The sequence below is a fragment of the Lithobates pipiens genome, unplaced genomic scaffold (genome assembly GCF_037356315.1).
Source record: "Lithobates pipiens isolate NorthernLeopardFrog02 unplaced genomic scaffold, aLitPip1_a1.2 Scaffold_3, whole genome shotgun sequence".
NCBI lineage: Eukaryota > Metazoa > Chordata > Amphibia > Anura > Ranidae > Lithobates > Lithobates pipiens.
In genome coordinates, this window is record NW_027507790.1 from 253,966,620 (window position 1) to 253,983,179 (window position 16,560).

At 47.6% G+C, this 16,560-nt stretch overlaps 1 protein-coding gene across 3 annotated transcripts in view; it reads left to right on the forward strand.

The window, feature by feature from the left end:
* The first annotated feature begins 222 nt into the window (after positions 1 to 222).
* The window catches only part of NME5 (NME/NM23 family member 5), a 28,782-nt gene continuing 12,444 nt past the window's right edge, over positions 223 to 16,560 (forward strand). The window contains exons 1-4 of one of the 3 annotated variants that reach the window (XM_077463047.1): positions 223 to 385; positions 1,241 to 1,337; positions 12,306 to 12,461; positions 16,328 to 16,533. In XM_077463047.1, the coding sequence (XP_077319173.1) occupies positions 12,309 to 12,461; positions 16,328 to 16,533 (359 nt within the window). In that variant the 5' untranslated portion in view covers positions 223 to 385; positions 1,241 to 1,337; positions 12,306 to 12,308. Of the gene's footprint in view, positions 386 to 1,156; positions 1,338 to 12,305; positions 12,462 to 16,327; positions 16,534 to 16,560 lie in introns of all 3 variants that reach the window. The other 2 variants (XM_077463048.1, XM_077463050.1) reach the window with 2 other exon arrangements.

Consider the following 16,560-nt stretch of genomic DNA (forward strand, 5'->3'; position numbering starts at 1 on the left):
CTGCTCATCTCGAATGTTTGCTAATCTTACAGAAGTTCGCTGCTTTTATAATTCAACATCAAACCAGTCAGACGGATTTCTAACACTGTATTTCACTATATAAAATCACTTTACAGTTAAAAATAAGTGTAAAGTGCAAAACTCCGGTGGGTGTAACAAAATGTCCGCTTTCCCCTTTTCTTGATGTATTCTTACTACGGAGTGCAGGGTGTAGCAAGATGGCGGCACTTCCGTTACATATTCAGACGGGTCACCTAATCTGACGAAACACCGTAAAGCAAGCCAGTCGGGTCTCCTAGCAACAAGACATGTAAACACATCTCAGCCCGGAGCTGTAGTATCCAGAGAAGCTGCAGGAGAGTCTGGAGCCGGGCCAGTGACCGCTGTATGTATAGACCGAGGGGCTCCTATCTATATCATTGCACTATATATCATTATATTATCATTATATTACAATTACTCATTACACTCTCATGTTCCAGCCAAAAATGGTTCTGTTTTTGTGTCCAAAGTGGACACACATTAGACGTCTGTGACCCCCACTGCAGTGATTCTTCCTCACTTCCTGCCCTGGTGACACCCATAGAGGGAAGGGGGGGGGGCTCATTGTCACTAGAACACGAAGGCACAGGCATGCATTAAATATTGTCAGGAGTTGTAACCCTCTCTCACTTTATTATTTCTGTCTGTGAACCCCCCATTGCTGTGATTCTCCTTCACTTCCTGTCCCGGTGACACCCATACAGGTAATGGAGCGTGCGTTGTCACCAGGACAGGAAGGCTCAGGCAGTCATTAAACATTGTCAGGCGTTTTAACCCTTCCTCCTTTTACTGTTTCAGTTTGTGACCCCCCCATTGGCATGATTCTCTCCCTTTCTGCCCCGGTGACACCCGTACAAGAATTAGGAAGTGTGCTCGTCACCGGGACAGGAAGGCACAGGCAGCAATAAAACATTGTCAGGAGTTTTCATCTTCTCTCACCTTACTGTTTCATTCTGTGACCCCCCATTGCAGTGATTCTCCCTCGCTTCCTGTCCCAGTGACACCTGTACAAGAAAAGGGGAATGCGGTTGTCACCAGGACAGGACGACACAGGCAGCCATTAAACATTATACAGAGTTTTAACCCTTTCTTACTTTTCTGTTTCTGTCACCAGCACAGGAAGGCACAGGCAGCAATAAACCATTGTCAGGAGTTGTAACTTTCACCTTACAGTTTCTGTCTGTGACCCCCATTGCAGGGATTCTCCCTCACTTCCTGTCTCAGTGGCACCCATACAAGGAACAGGAAGTGTTGTTATCAGTCGGACAGGAAAGCTCAAGCAGGAATAAAACATTGTAAGTATTTTTAACCCTCTCTCACTTTACAAAAAAATGTTTTCTGTCTGTGTCCCCCGTTGGGGTGATTCTCCTGCACTTCCTGTCCCAGTGACAGCCATACAAAAAATGGGGAGCCTGTTGTCACCAGGACAGGAAGGCACAGCCAGCCATTAAACATGATCAAGCTCAGACAGGAATAAAAATATTGTAAGTATGTTTAACCGTCTCTCACTTTTTTTAAAATAAAGTTTTCCTGTCTGTGTCCCCCGTTGTCGTGATTTCCCTCACTTCACCCATACAAAAATGGTAAGTCTGTTGTCGCTGGGACAGGAAGGCGCAGGCAGCCACTAAATGTGGCCTGGCGTTGTAATCCTCTCTCACCTTACTGTTTCTGTCTGTGACCCCCATTGCAGTGATTCTTTCTCACTTCCTTTCCTGGTGACACCCATACAAGAAATGGAGAGTCTGAGGTCACCAGGACAGGAAGCCACAGACAGCAATAAAACATTGTCAGGAGTTTTAACCTTCTCTCACCTTAGGGTTTCTGTCTGTGACCCCCATTGTGGTGATTCTCCCTCACTTCCTGTCCCAGTGACACCCATACAACAAATGGGGAGTGTGGTTGTCACCGGGACAGGAAGGCACAGGCAGCAATAAAAGATTGCCAGGAGTTTTAAACTCCTCTCACTTTACTATTTCTGTCCCGTGACCCATTGCAGTGATTTTCTCTCCCTTCCTGTGCCAGTGACACCCATACAAGAAATAGGGAGTCTGTTGTCACCAGGACAGGAAGGCGCAGGCAGCCAGTAAACATCAGGAGTTGTAACCCTTTCTTATTTTACTGTTTCTGTCTGTGACCCCCAATTGCAGTGATTCTCCCAAACTTCCCTGGACAAGAAGGCGCAGGCAGCCTCTGCCTCTATTATGTGTGATTCCCACATTGTCAGCGCCACCCAGTGGCCATCATACTCCCCCCCCACCCCAGTATATTTTACTGTTTCTCTGTGAACCCCATTGCAGGGATTCTCACTCACTTCCTGTCCCAGTGGCACCCATACAACAAATGGGGAGTGTGGTTGTCACTGGGACAGGAAGGCACAGGCAGCAATAAAAGATTGCCAGGAGTTTTAAACTTCTCTCACTTTTCAATTTCTGTCCGTGACCCATTGCAGTGATTCCCCCTCACTTCCTGTCCCAGTGACACCCATACAAGAAATAGGGAGTCTGTTGTCACCAGGACAGGAAGGCTCAGGCAGCCAGTAAACATCATCAGGAGTTGTAACCCTTTCTTATTTTACTGTTTCTGTCTGTGACCCCCATTGCAGTGACTCTCTCTCATTTCCTGGGACAGGAAGGCACAGGTAGCCTCTGCCTCTATTATGTGCGATTCCCATATTGTCAGCGCCACCTAGTGGCCATCATGCTCCCCCCCCCCCCTCCCATAACTCAATCAGGAAAAGTATTGTGACCACTAGGTGGCGATGGTGTTATAGAAATCACACATAATAGAGAAAGTACAGCAGTTTGCCCTGATTGTGTGAATGTTTGTCACATCTGCACAACAAACAGGGTAGAACGGAGAAAAAAATTGACAGCTCAGTTCGGAGCCACCGTACTAACAATCCAATGTTAGTACAGCGATCTCCCCTGCTATTCTATTAGGGAAACAGCCCCCCCCCCCAGGACGCCAGGACACTTTAGTCGGCGCTGACCGGGAGCCAGTCACTAGACCTTTTTGCGGTCATGCCCCTTCAACAGAAGCCAGCCAAATAGCTGGCTTCTGATGGACTGGCTACCATACACACAGGCCAAATGTCAGCTGGTTTCTATTGAATCGGCCAATGTCACCTGACATCCAACCGTGTGTGCTAGGCTGGCCATACACCTATAGATTATCTGCAGATTTTCTATGGTTAGATGGAAAAAAAGTACAACAGATTTCTCAATGTTCCCTAAACTGTATGGATGGAGGAATCTCCCACTTTTTCCATCTAAGCATAGAAAATCTGCACATAATCTATAGGTGTATGGCCAGCTTTAGTATCACTTGAATGTCTGTGTCCCTCCTTGAGGTGATTCTCCCTTAACTTCCTGTCTGTGACACCCGTACAAGAAATGGAGCATGTTCTGTTTCCCTCTCTACTACAATTGTGTTTTTTTTCTGTGTCCCCATTGAGGGCGGATTTCACATCAGGGAGAGATTTTCTATCATGTGGGGACGGAGACTGCAATAAAAACCTTACAGGGCTTTTAACACTTTCCTACACAATCCAAAATTGAAAGTATAAAGCCCCATACACACTATTAGATTTTCTGCAGATTTTTTTCTTTAGATTTACCAAAACCGTATGAGTTTCAATTTGTATGTAATCAGGCAGGCCCTTACACTACATGGTTTTGGTAAATCTGAAGACAAAAATCTGCAGAAAATCTAATAGTGTGTATGGGGTCTAACTAACGGAAAAAAACTTTTTACGTTTTGGATAACGAGGCATTAGAACCCCTGTCTGTTTCTTTAATTGCTGTTTGTGTCCCCATTAGGGAGATTTGCTTTATTTGTTCTGACTGAGAAGAGTGAAAGTGAAAGAATGACAAAGTTTGGGTTGTCACCAGAACAGGAATAGAGGGGAAATCTTCCAATGGGGACACTAGTTTAGGGTTTCCTCTCACTTTGGAGGGATTTCCTCTCACTTCCTGTTTTGGTTATGGGATGGGAAGTGAAGGGAAATCTCCACAGTGGGACACAGATGGCGAAAAAAAAAAACAGACAGGGGTTATATCACTCGCTTAGGCTCCATTCACTCCTGGGAGTTCTGGAATTGCAGGCAGAATCGGGGAATTCTGCCCACAATTCCAGAATCGCGGCAAAACAAGGGATGCGTTTGCGATTCCATTACTTCTTAATGGAACTCGAATCGCGCTGCAATCACAGTAAACTCGCAATGCACATAGCTTGTCGCTCAACGAGGAGCAGGATCTTTTGGGGGTGGGCAGCTTCTCGCGTGTCAGTTTGCCGCAATTGCAGCACACTTTATCATGCGTAAACATGGCCATTAAAGCAGGGCTCCACCCTAAAGTGGAACGTCTGCTCATCTGATTCCCCCCCCCCTCCGGTGCCACAATTGGCACCTTTCAGGGGGGACGGGGGTGCAGATACCTGTATAATACAGGTATCTGCGCCCACTTCCGGGCATAGATAGCCATAGATAGCCGCAACGCTTCACTTCCTGATTCTCTGACAGAGGATGGCGGCGGTGGCAGCCTAGAGACGAGCGATTGCTCGTCATCTGCTGCCAACATCGCTGGACAATGGGACAGGTGAGTGTCCATTTATTAAAAGTCAGCAGCTGCAGTATTTGTAGCTGCTGGCTTTTAATAATTTTTTTAAGGTCCGCTCCGCTTTAAGAAGTAATGGCATCGCAAACACGTTCCGCGTTTTGCTGTGATTCCAGAATGGACAGGTGTGAAGCCGAACTCTGTCCAAAATGAAAAAGTTTTGCCTTTAGTTCTACTTTATTTTTTTTTTTAAATTGTTTATTTATAACAGGAGATGGGTCCACATAGACCAACAAGATACAAACATTCCACGTGTCTAACAGGTGGTACAACAGGCAAAACAGGTGGTACAACAACAAGTCTCTGCTAACATTAATATCAATATCAAAAACCGTTAATACCAATTTTGTGGAATTCAGCAGATTATCACTGTCTCATGGGCACACCTCCCAAGGTCATTTTAAAGGAGCATCTACTCGGTTATATGGGGGGGGGGGGGGGGGGGGGAATAGAGCAAGAAGGAGAGAGAAAGAGAAAGAAAAAAGGAGGTAAACGGGGGGGGGGGGGGGGGGGCAGGTGGAAAGGAGAGGAGCGGGAGAGCAGAAAGTATGCGGGAGGTAGCGGGAGAGGGGTGGGGGGTGAAGGGAAGGAAAAAAGGTGGGGAGCGGTGGGACACACGAACATAGAGCGTGCGGAAATCTGATCAGATGCGCATATACGGGATCTATATCTACGAGCCCTTAGCTCAGCCTACTATAGGTTCGTTCCGCAGTATTATGTGTCAGACCCTCTCAGGGCCTGGCCCGCAGCTGAATATATAAACACAGTCCAGCCCAGCCAGGTTTTAGTGAAGGCCTCTTCTCTATGTTGTGCTGTGAGGATAAGGTCCTCCATTTTTCTGATGTCCTCCACCTTGCGAAGCCAGAGGTCAATGGTCGGCGGAAGAGCCGATTTCCATTGAAGTGGTATACAGGCTTTAGCTGCGTCAAGCAGGTGGCGAATCACCGATTTCTGATATTTCCTCTCAGGGATGTTGGAGGCGTGTAAGAGAAAAAATGCTGGGTCGTCTGAGATGGGCTGGTCTATGAATTGTTGTACGGTCTCACGCACCACTTTCCAGAAGTGCGCTAGTTTCGGGCATGACCAAAAGATATGCAACATTGTCCCTTTATCGGTGTGGCAACGCCAACACAGGTCCGGTGTATTTGGGTAGTACTGGTGGAGTAACGAGGGAGTCCTATACCAACGTGAAAGGATTTTGTAATTGGTTTCCTGGATCTTGGCACATATTGAGGATTTGTGCGTAAATCTAAGAATACGGTGCCTCATGGAGGCATTGAATTGGCAAACTAGTTCTTTTTCCCAATTAAGTAATCCCGGGGGTGCAAAGTCTACTGAGGGGGCATTTAAAAGGTTATATGTCAGCGAAAGTGTGTGAGGTATGGTACCCGTGTCAGTGCATAGCACCTCCAGGGCCGTAAGCGTCTGGGCGTCCGCATTGGGAGGCGGAATTGTGGAAAGAAAATGTGACAATTGGAGAGTCCTCAGAAAATCCAGGCCAAACGGGCCCGTAGGGTCCATGAGGTCCGCCATTGGTTTCCAGCGCCCTCCTGAACTGTAGTGTGAGGCTTGGTGTAGGCCCGCCTCGCCTAGACTCCGGAGACAGCCGTCGTATAGACCCGGCGTAAATAGGGGGTTGCCTATTATAGGGTAAAGGGGCGAATTCGGGGAGGAGAGGGACGTTTGCGATATTATCCGGGCGCAAACTCTCGCCGTGTTACCTATCAGTGGGTGACGTTTTATCTCTGTCGGAAGTGCTGGGTAACACCATGGTGCCCCCCGTAGCGGGATTGGACTTTGGGACTGCTCCAGCTTGGCCCACAGCTTAATTCCCTGATGTCGGCACCAATCTATGAGTCTCCCCAAATGCACAGCTCTATAGTAAGCTCGAATGTTCGGCAAAGCTAGCCCACCATGAGACTTGGGGAGAACAAGAAGTTTATTGGCGAGTCTCGGCCTTTTTTTTGCCCAGACAAAGTCTGTAAATACAGATTGCACCCTTTTAAAGAAGACGGTCGGGATGTGTATAGGTAGTGCCTGCATCAGGTAGAGAATTTTTGGGAGGATAGACATCTTTAAGATGTTGCAGCGGCCTATCCAGGAGTGCATGCCTGATTGCCATTGGGTCAAAAGGGTTTTTATTTCCAACAGTAGTGGTGGGAAATTAAGTTCATACAGTTTCGAGAGTGTATGGGGAATGTATGTTCCTAGGTACTTCAGGGCCTTATTTGTCCACTTCAAGTGGAAGCTGGTTTGAAGGTGCGTGAGTTGCGCTGCCGGTATCCCTACCCCCATAGCCTCAGACTTAGCAAAATTAATCTTTAGGTTGGAGAGCGCCCCATAGGTTGCAAACTCATGCATCAAATTGGGAAGGGATATCACCGGGTTTGAGAGTGAGAATAGCAAGTCATCAGCGTAGGCCGACACTTTGTATTGAGTTTGCTTAATCGGTATACCCGTTATGTTCTGATTGGATCTGATGCGGCATAGGAACGGCTCGAGTGACAGCGCGAAAAGGAGGGGTGAAAGTGGGCATCCCTGTCGCGTACCGTTGGTAATCTGAAAGGGTTCAGAAATTACCCCATTAGCCCTAACCCTGGCCGACGGTGACGTATATATTGCGGAAATCCATTGCAGCATGTTATTTCCCAGTCCTATATGGCGTAGTGTGGCCGACATGAAAGCCCAGTTCACCCTGTCAAAGGCTTTCTCAGCATCTGTGCTGAGAAAGACACTTGGCTTGTCTCCCAAGATGGCAGCGTGCAGGAGGTTCAGGACTTTGGTGGTATTATCCCTAGCCTCCCTGGTCGGGACAAATCCTACCTGGTCAAGGTGTATCAGGTCGGGTATATATGGCTGCAGCCTTAAAGCCACAATTTTGGTAAACAGCTTAAGATCTGTATTCAGTAGGGAAATCGGACGATAGCTCCCACACTGGGACGGGTCCTTACCCTCTTTGGGGATCACTGCTATATGGGCCTGCATCGTGGTCTCATGGAGTTTACTTCCCTTCGGCAGGTGATTAAAAAGATTAAGCAGATGATGCCCGAGAGATGGAAGTAAAGTCTTGTAATATTGTATCGTTAAGCCATCAGGTCCCGGGGCCTTCCCTCGCTTGGTAGTACTTATTGCTAGTTGGAGTTCGGACAATGTTATAGGTGCCTCTAGAGTGTCCCGTATTTCCGTCGTCAGGGTGGACATGTTGGAAGAGGTTATGTAGTCGGCTATATGTTCCTGGGTAGGCTGGGTCACGTTTAGGTTGTATAGAGTCTCGTAAAAGGACTTGAAAGTGTTGGTAATTTGGTGGGGCAACGTTTCTCGACTCCCAGAGGAAGAGAAGACGTGAGGTATATAAGAAGCTGTCCGTTGGGCTTTCAGAGATTGCGCCAACAGTCTGCCACATTTATTACCCGATTCGTAGATTTTTTTACGGGAAATCTGGAGTGCCGCCTTAGCTTTAAAATGGAGAAGGTCGGTTATTTGAGATCGTATTGTGTCCAGCTCACTACCTAAGGGAGTAGTCGGTGTCTGTTTGTGTGTCGCTTCTAGGATTTGAAGTTTACGGAATAGCTCGGATAATTGAGCTGTTCTTTGTCTCTTGATCCGTGCGCCGTGTTTTATCAATACCCCTCTAATCACCGCCTTATGCGCCTCCCAAACGAGGCCCACATCGCAGTCCCCTGTGTTGTTAGAGCGAAAGTAATGTGATAATTCTGTCGTCACGTCAGTTAGTACCTCTGCGTCTTGGAGGAGGCCCTCATTAAGCCTCCATGGCTTCTTTTGCCCCCTATAGAATTCGGTTAAAGCGTAGTGTAATGTTACAGGGGCATGATCTGACCACGTGATAGACCCGATAGTGGAGCCTTTGACCGCCTGAAGCTGGTTATGTGGCATCAAAAAATAATCGAGACGTGAATAACCGAGGTGCGGCCTGGAGAAAAAAGTGTAGTCCCGTTCGCTGGAATGTAAGAGGCGCCAAACATCCACTAGTTGTGAGGCATGTAGGGCAGACTGTATGGCTTTCCGTGTGCTACTGGGGATGGAGGACAGCCCAGTAGAGGTGTCCTCCGTGGGTATCAATGGGATATTTAGGTCCCCTCCTACGATCAGTTGTCCTTCCGTAAATCCTTGAAGCAAATTTAACTGTTTCTTCACAAACCGGTCCTGTCTGCTATTAGGGGCATAGAGATTAGCGATGGTAACCTTCACACTACCTATCAGGCCTTTGAGAAATAAAAACCGTCCCTCAGGGTCTGTCATTACAGCTATCAGAGTCCATGGGACCTTGGCAGATATTTGAATGGAGACCCCTCTAGATTTGGCCTCAGAGTAAGTGGAATGATAGACTATCGGGTAAAATCTGTTTGTTAGGATAGGGAACCTGTTCTCCCTAAAGTGCGTCTCCTGTATCAAGACAATATCAGCGTTTTGTCGCTTCATATCGTTTAGTAGCATGCGTCTCTTCTCTGGGACATTGAGTCCCTTTGCATTAAGGGTAACAATTTTAAGCACGTCCATGTTCGTGTCAGGGTGGGTGGTATGGGAAGGGGGAAGAGAGGGGAGGGAAAAGCTGAAGGGAGGAAGAGTGCAGTATCGGGTGTGAAAATAAAAGGTTCAAAGAAGTGGGGGATAGACTTTCCAGAAAATGGGTAGCGACGGAGAGGGAAAGACTCCCAGCCGATACTGTCCAGCGAAGCTGGATCACTAAAGTGCAGCCAATTGCTGCTTCAACGCCCACCAGGAGTGCCTGGATGAAAAGCGTCAACCTAAGTGGGGGAACGAGCAGTGCGGGCCGACGGGGAGCTCCCGGAGCCACCCCGGAGCCTCGGGCCCTATGTGTTTGCATAGATGTGGGCTATAAAGTGACGTCTGTATAGGCAGGACAATAGGAACACAGGGATAGGGGTCGTCCAGGGTTCATGAGCATAAAACATGTCATACAACTAAACAAATTATAAAGTTGCACAGGTATCTACAAGGTATCTACACTGGCTGGAAACATTGCGCTAGCTAACAGCAAAAAAAAAAACAAAAAACAAACATATAACAGCTACAAACAAACATCCCCCCATACAAAACATTGCAACACATCCCCCCCATGCCCCCCGGGGGGGCATCCACAGGTCCCGGATAGAGGGAGACAGAGGGGGGGCGGGAAGAGAGGAAGGCAGGGATGGAGGGGACGGAGGAGGGAGGAAAACAGGCCCCACCCCAGCAGCCCCCACCCCACATCACAAAGTCCAGAGCCCCCCCCAACTGCTGTACAGGGCCCATCACAGTAGCCCACCCAGATCCCCAAATGTTCAGTTATTTCATCCCACTCCAAGCCTCCGCAGGAGCACAATAGTCTTGGGGTCCATGTGGATGGGTTGTGGAAGGCCCTGAGGGCGGGGGCCGCCCAGGCCCACCGGGGGGCCGAAAGCGTCTCCCCAGGGCGTTGCAACAGAGACCTCGCCTACTCCCCAGCTGGTGACACACATATGGAAGCGTCCAGGGATAGCATGTCTCCCCACGTCCCCAGCATGTCATCAGGGACCAGGACGGCCGTGGACAGTCCTGATTGGGGGGGATGTGGAGCACAGGAAAATAATGTGGATGAGGGGTGAAAAAATTCAGCCAGTGCAGAACAACATAGTAGGTGCTGAGGGGAGCTGTTATGACTCACGTGACCTGGTCACTGAAGTGGACGTAGTGCGGGATCGACCTCTGGACCTCTGGGGGCGAGCCGGTGGGGCGGCGCCACCCGACGTTGGGCCCAAACGGCCTGCCGGGCGTGGGATCCTCACCAGCCAGTTAGGCACTTGGACTGGATCTGTGCCCAGGAAAGCAAAGAGGGCGGGGAGGTCCGCCGGCGTGCGTAATGTAAAGGCTCCGCTATCCGTGCGGAAGATGACTGTTAGGGGGTAGCCCCATCTGTACATGCAACCCCGGCGTCTTGCAGCTTCCAGAACTGGTTTCAGCATGGCGCGGCGTTGTAGCGTGGCCCTGGAGAGATCCGGGAGTATCTGAATCTGTGCACCGTCAAAGTCAATGGTCCCGTGGTCCCACGCCCTCTTTAGAAGTGCTTCCTTCCGTGCGTACCTGTGTAAACGGCATAGAACATCACGAGGTCGTGCTGGATCGGTAGATCTGGGGCCCAGTGCCCGGTGAACTCGGTCAATTTCCAGGGAGGGAGGCGGGTCACCCAGGAGCCTGTGAAAGATAGCCGTGACAGTCTCTGCCAGATCTTCGTGACCCGTAGCCTCTGGGATACCCCGCAGTCGCAAGTTATTGCGGCGACTGCGGTCCTCCATTTCCTCCAGGTGAAGCTGCATCTCCTGCGCCACCACCGCCTGGGTATCCTGTGCATGTTCCAGTGCTTGCACCCTAGTCGCCAATGAAGTGAGCTGGGTTTCCCCTGAGGAGACGCGGTCTTCTATGGCATGTAGCTCAGTCCTCACCTCTTGTATATCCCTGTTATGCGCCTCCTCTATCCGCAGGATTAGGGTTTCGATGTCTGCCCTCGTAGGGAGGGCCTCAATGTCCGCCCTTGTAGGCAGAGCACGTAGCTTACTGCGGAGGTCGTCATCAAGGTTTCCCTGATTTGAGGAAGAGCCTGCCATCTCAGATCTGAACACCGCCGGAGTCCCTGAAAGATAGTCTGATGCGGGTGTACCTGGGAGGTCCTGTGTCCCAGCGGGGGCTGATTCCAATTGGGGTACCCGAGGCGTATTGGCGGTGTCACCAGGTGAAGTGCATGGGTCTACCCTGAAGAAACGTTGAATACCGGGCTGTGAAGGTCGATTGGGGGTACCGCGGGTCGCCGATCTTGTCCTGTAACTTTTGGGGGTGGTCATGCCGAGGTCACATCCGGTGAAGTTGCGTTGTGGCCCATAAGGTCCGGGTCAGGCATGGGGTCCCCCCATGGCTTGTCTTCACCCAGCCATCCTCAAGTCACCGTCCTCGGGGAGGGGAGCTGTCCTGCTATGGTCCACAGGAATTCCTCTGGGAGCGCCCCCTCTCTGCCACAGCCGGTCCCGGGCTGTTGTTGAGTGACAGTTGGGTAGAGCACTAGGCGGCCCCAGGCCCACCGGGCACACTAATAGGCCAGAGGAGACGGCCAGGCCTTTAGTTCTACTTTAACCCCTTCCCACCCAGCTCTGGTATCCCTTCAACTGGCATCGGGGGGGGGGGGGCAGGAAGGCCTGATCACGTGACCTTTGCGATTTGTGGTCACATGATTGGCAGCCAGTCCTGCCTCCTCCTCTTTCGGTAATATATTGTGTGTGTGTGTTGACATTTTGCATTTGATAAATCTGCGCTAATATAACAGGACATAAACTGTAACTGCCACCATTTTATTCTCCAAGGTCCTTGCTTTCAGCCTTTGGAGGTTTAACTAATCTTCAGGCCTAAAATGTGTGTTTTAATGTGGATAAAATGTGTGGAAAAAAAGGCCCTGGCAGAAAAGTGGTTGCTATAAAACTCCCATTGTTTTTTTTTTTTTTTATTGCTAATCATTGGGGTTCTTGCTGCATTGTGACTTTATGTTTCTGTGGTCTCTGCTGGCCTTCGTGGTCTCCAGTGGTTCTTCAGGGTCAGGAGACAGACCTACATGGCGAGCCGTAATCACTTTAAGCTGTAATCTTTGTGTTTATTCCTCTATAAAAGGTAATGAGTGCCACTTCCCAGCCATCGCCTGGACTGTCCATGGAGCCTCCCAGCATATATGTGGAGAAGACCTTGGCTCTCGTTAAGCCAGATGTGCTTCACAAAGCAGAAGAGATCGAAGACATCATCTGCAGAAGCGGCTTCCACATTGTTCGGGTCAGTAGTACTCCTGACGATTGTTAACCACTTGACTACTGAGCACTTAAACCCCCTTCCAAACCAGACCAATTTTCAGCTTTCGGTCCTCTCACACTTTGAATGACAATTACTCAGTCATGCAACACTGTACCCATATGACATTTTTGTCCTTTTTTTCACACAAATAGAGCTTTCTTTTGGTGGTATTTAATCACCACTGTTTTTTTATTTTTTGCGCTATAAATGAAAAAACACTGTAAATTTTTCTTTGTTTCTGTTATAAAATTTAGCAAATTAGTAATTTTTCTGCGTAAATATTGGCCAAATTTTATACAGCTACATATCTTTGGTAAAAATAATCCAAATTGGTGTATATTATTGGTCTGTGTGAAAGTTATAGTCCACAAGCTATGGTGCCAATCAATGAAAATTGATAACACCCAAAGTACTGATGGCCTATCTCATTTCTTGAGACCCTAACAAGCCAGGAAAGTACAATACCCCCTAAATGACCCTTTTTTGGAAAGTAGGCATTCAAAAGTATTTAGAAAGAGGCTTTTTTTATGTTGTAATTTTTTCCCCACAATTTTTTATTTTTTTTTCACAAAATTGTTATATTATCAGGTTATTTCTCACACACATATGCATATTACAAATTATACCCCATAATACATTTCTACTACTTCTCCTGAGTATGGTGATACCACGTGTGTGAGACTTTTACACAACTTGGCCACATACAGAGGCCCAACATTGGGGGAGCACCTTCAGGCGTTCTAGGAGCATAAATTAGATATCTAATTTCTTGACTACCGCTTGCACTTTTGAAGGCCCTGGAGCACCAGGACAAAAAAAAACGCCCCAAAAATGGCAATTACGCAAAGTTGTCCATTTATACAATTATTTCTAACACATAGCATGTACATGGAAAAAAATTACACCCCAAACCATTGTCTGCAACTCCTCCTGAGTATGACGATACCACAGGTGTGAGACTTTTACACAGCCTGGCCACATACAGAGGCCCAACATTGCAGGGAGCACCATCAGATGTTCTAGGGGCATAAATGTCAAATCTAATTTTGACTACCTATTACACTTTGAGGCACTGTAGTGGCATGGATGAACTGTGGATGGGGATAGCTAAGCATGGTTGAGCCATTAATGTGAATGGCTGGGTATGGCTGAATATGGATGGGATGGCTGAGTATGGCTGGATGGGTATGGATGGGGTGGCTGGGTATGGCTGAGTATGGATGGGATGGCTGGGTCAAGTATGGCTGGGTGGGTATATCTGAGTGTGGATGGGATGGCTGAGAATGAATGGATGAGTATTGCTGAGCATAAATGGGTGAGTTTTGCTAAGTATGGATGGATGGATAAGTATTGATAAGCATGGATGGATGGATGAGTATTGCAGAGTATGGATGGATGGATGGATAGATGACTATTGCTGAGCATGGATTGATGAGTATTGCTAAGCATGGATGAATGGATGAGTATTGCTGAGCATGGATGGGTGGATGGATGAGTATTGCTGAGCATGGATGAGTATTGATGAGGATGGATGGATGGATGAGCATTGCTGAGCATGGATGAGTATGGATGGCTGAGCATGGATAGATGAGTATTGCTGAGCACAGAGGGATGGATGAGTATTGCTGAGGATGGATGGATGAGTATTGCTGAGCATGGATGGATGAGTATTTCTGAGCATGAATGGATGGATGAGTATGGCTGAGGATGGATGGATGGATTTATGAGTATTGCTGAGCATGGGGGAGTATGGATGGATGGATAAGTATTGCTGAGGATAGCTGAGCATGGACGGATAGATGGTTGGATGAGTGCAGGAATTGTCACATATCAGCGCTGTGGGTGCTACACATGAGATATCAAGTGCTGCAGCACTTGATATCTCCGCTCACACTGCACCGTTTGGTACAGAGAGGGGAGAGAGGAACTGGACGTGACGCTGGTTTGTTTACAACTGACCGCTCCGTCATTTGATGTAAACAGTAGTTGTTCTGAATCTTATTTGGTTCAGATGGTGTGAAGCTTGTGTGGTGCCAACCAGGTGAGGAGTACAAAGACAAGTGTGTCTTACCTACCGTCAAGCATGGTGGTGGGAGTGTCATGGTCTGGGGCTGCATGAGTGCTGTTGGCACCGGGGAGATACAGTTCATTGAGGGAACCATGAATGGCAACATGTACTGTGACATAGTGAAGCAGAGCATGATCCCCTCCCTTCAGAGACTGGGCCACAGGGCAGTATTCCAACATGACAATGACCCCAAACACACCTCCAAGATGACCACTGCCTTGCTAAAGAATCTGAGGGTAAAGGGGATGGACTGGCCAAGCATGTCTCCAGACCTAAACCCTATTGAGCATCTGTGGGACATCCTCAAACGGAAGGTGGAGGAGCACAAGGTCTCCAACATCCACCAGCTCTGTGATGTCATCATGGAGGAGTGGAAGAGGACTCCAGTGGCAACCTGTGAAGCTCTGGTGAACTCCATGCCCAAGAGGGTTAAGGCAGTGCTGGAAAATAATGGTGGCCACACAAAATATTCACACTTTGGGGCCAATTTGGACATTTTCACTTAGGGGTGTACTCACTTTTGTTGCCAGCGGCTTACACATTAATGGCTGTGTGTTGAGTGATTTTGAGGAAACAGCAAATGTACACTGTTATACAAGCTGTACACTCACTACTTTACATTGTAGAAAAGTGTAATTTCTTCAGTGTTGTTACATGAAAAGATAGAATAAAATATTTACAAAAATGTGAAGGGTGTACTCACTTTTGTGAGATACTGTATGTATTGCGGTTAGCATGTGGATAATTCCTGTAATTTTGCTTTAAATGAGTAAAAATGTTTTATATATTATATATTTTATATATATATATATATATATATATATATATATACTAAAAAGAAGTAAAGTGTTAGTTCACTTTTACAACAACAAAAACTGCCTATGCAGGTAAGGGGCATCTGTAGATTAGTCAAGGCAGTACGGTTTGAATAATGTTCTTGCTATAGGTATAGGTTATTTATGTACCTCATGAAGCCTGAATGGAATACTCCTAGGATGTTGCTAATTGAGGCCTAGTCATTATTGCTCACCTCCTCCATCACAGGGCTGAGCTCTCAAACGCTGAGAGCTACGGCATCAGAGTAGAGAAAGAGCATGTGAGGGGTTTTGAATCAGAGAAAGAGCTCACTCCTGTGATGGTGAAGGTGAGCAGTAACAAGTAGGCCCATACACATGATCGGACTTTTTGACAACAAACATGCAAATTAGCTGTTTTAAGACAACATCCAAATATGTGTACGCTCCATCGGACAAACTTTTTCGGTTTTCATCGGACAAATGTTGGCTGTGCGAACAAACAAACTTTTCGACAACATAAGTCCGATGGAGCAAAGTCCAATCATGTGTACAGAAAACCATTGGACTTTACAAACACGCATGCTCAGAACCAATGGAAAAGATAAGACAACAATACAGAAGTTGACCAAAGGTGGCGGTAAAGAGCACAAGAACCATGTGATTTGGTGAAAGTTGGCTGAAAAAGTCAGATCGTGTGTATACGTAACAAGTTCACGGCCAACACCCTTTGTACAGAAATCCACAGGAAAGTTTGTTTAAAGTCCGATCGTGTGTATGAGGCTTTGACGACATCCTGGGAATTTTCCAGTCGGCTCCAGGAGGTACATAACTGGCCTACACCGATAGCAAGGGCGTTATTCAATTTTGGTCAGAGCTGCACAATTTGTTTTTCTCTACAGACACCCCTTATCTGCATAGGCAGTTTTTTTTTGGAAAAGGTGAACTAACCCTTTAATTTGAAATAATATGTTTTATTTTAACAGAAAAGAAAAGTCCATCTGAGCCCTGAGCAATGTAGCGACTTTTATTCAGAACAATATGGTAAGATGTTCTTCCCCAGCCTGACAGCGTACATGAGCTCAGGACCAATCATTGCCCTGGAACTGGCAAGACATAACGCCATCGCCACCTGGAAAGAACTGATGGGGCCTTCGAATAGCCTGAAAGCTAAAGAAACTCATCCAGACAGGTAAGGACACCATATGGGTGTATACCA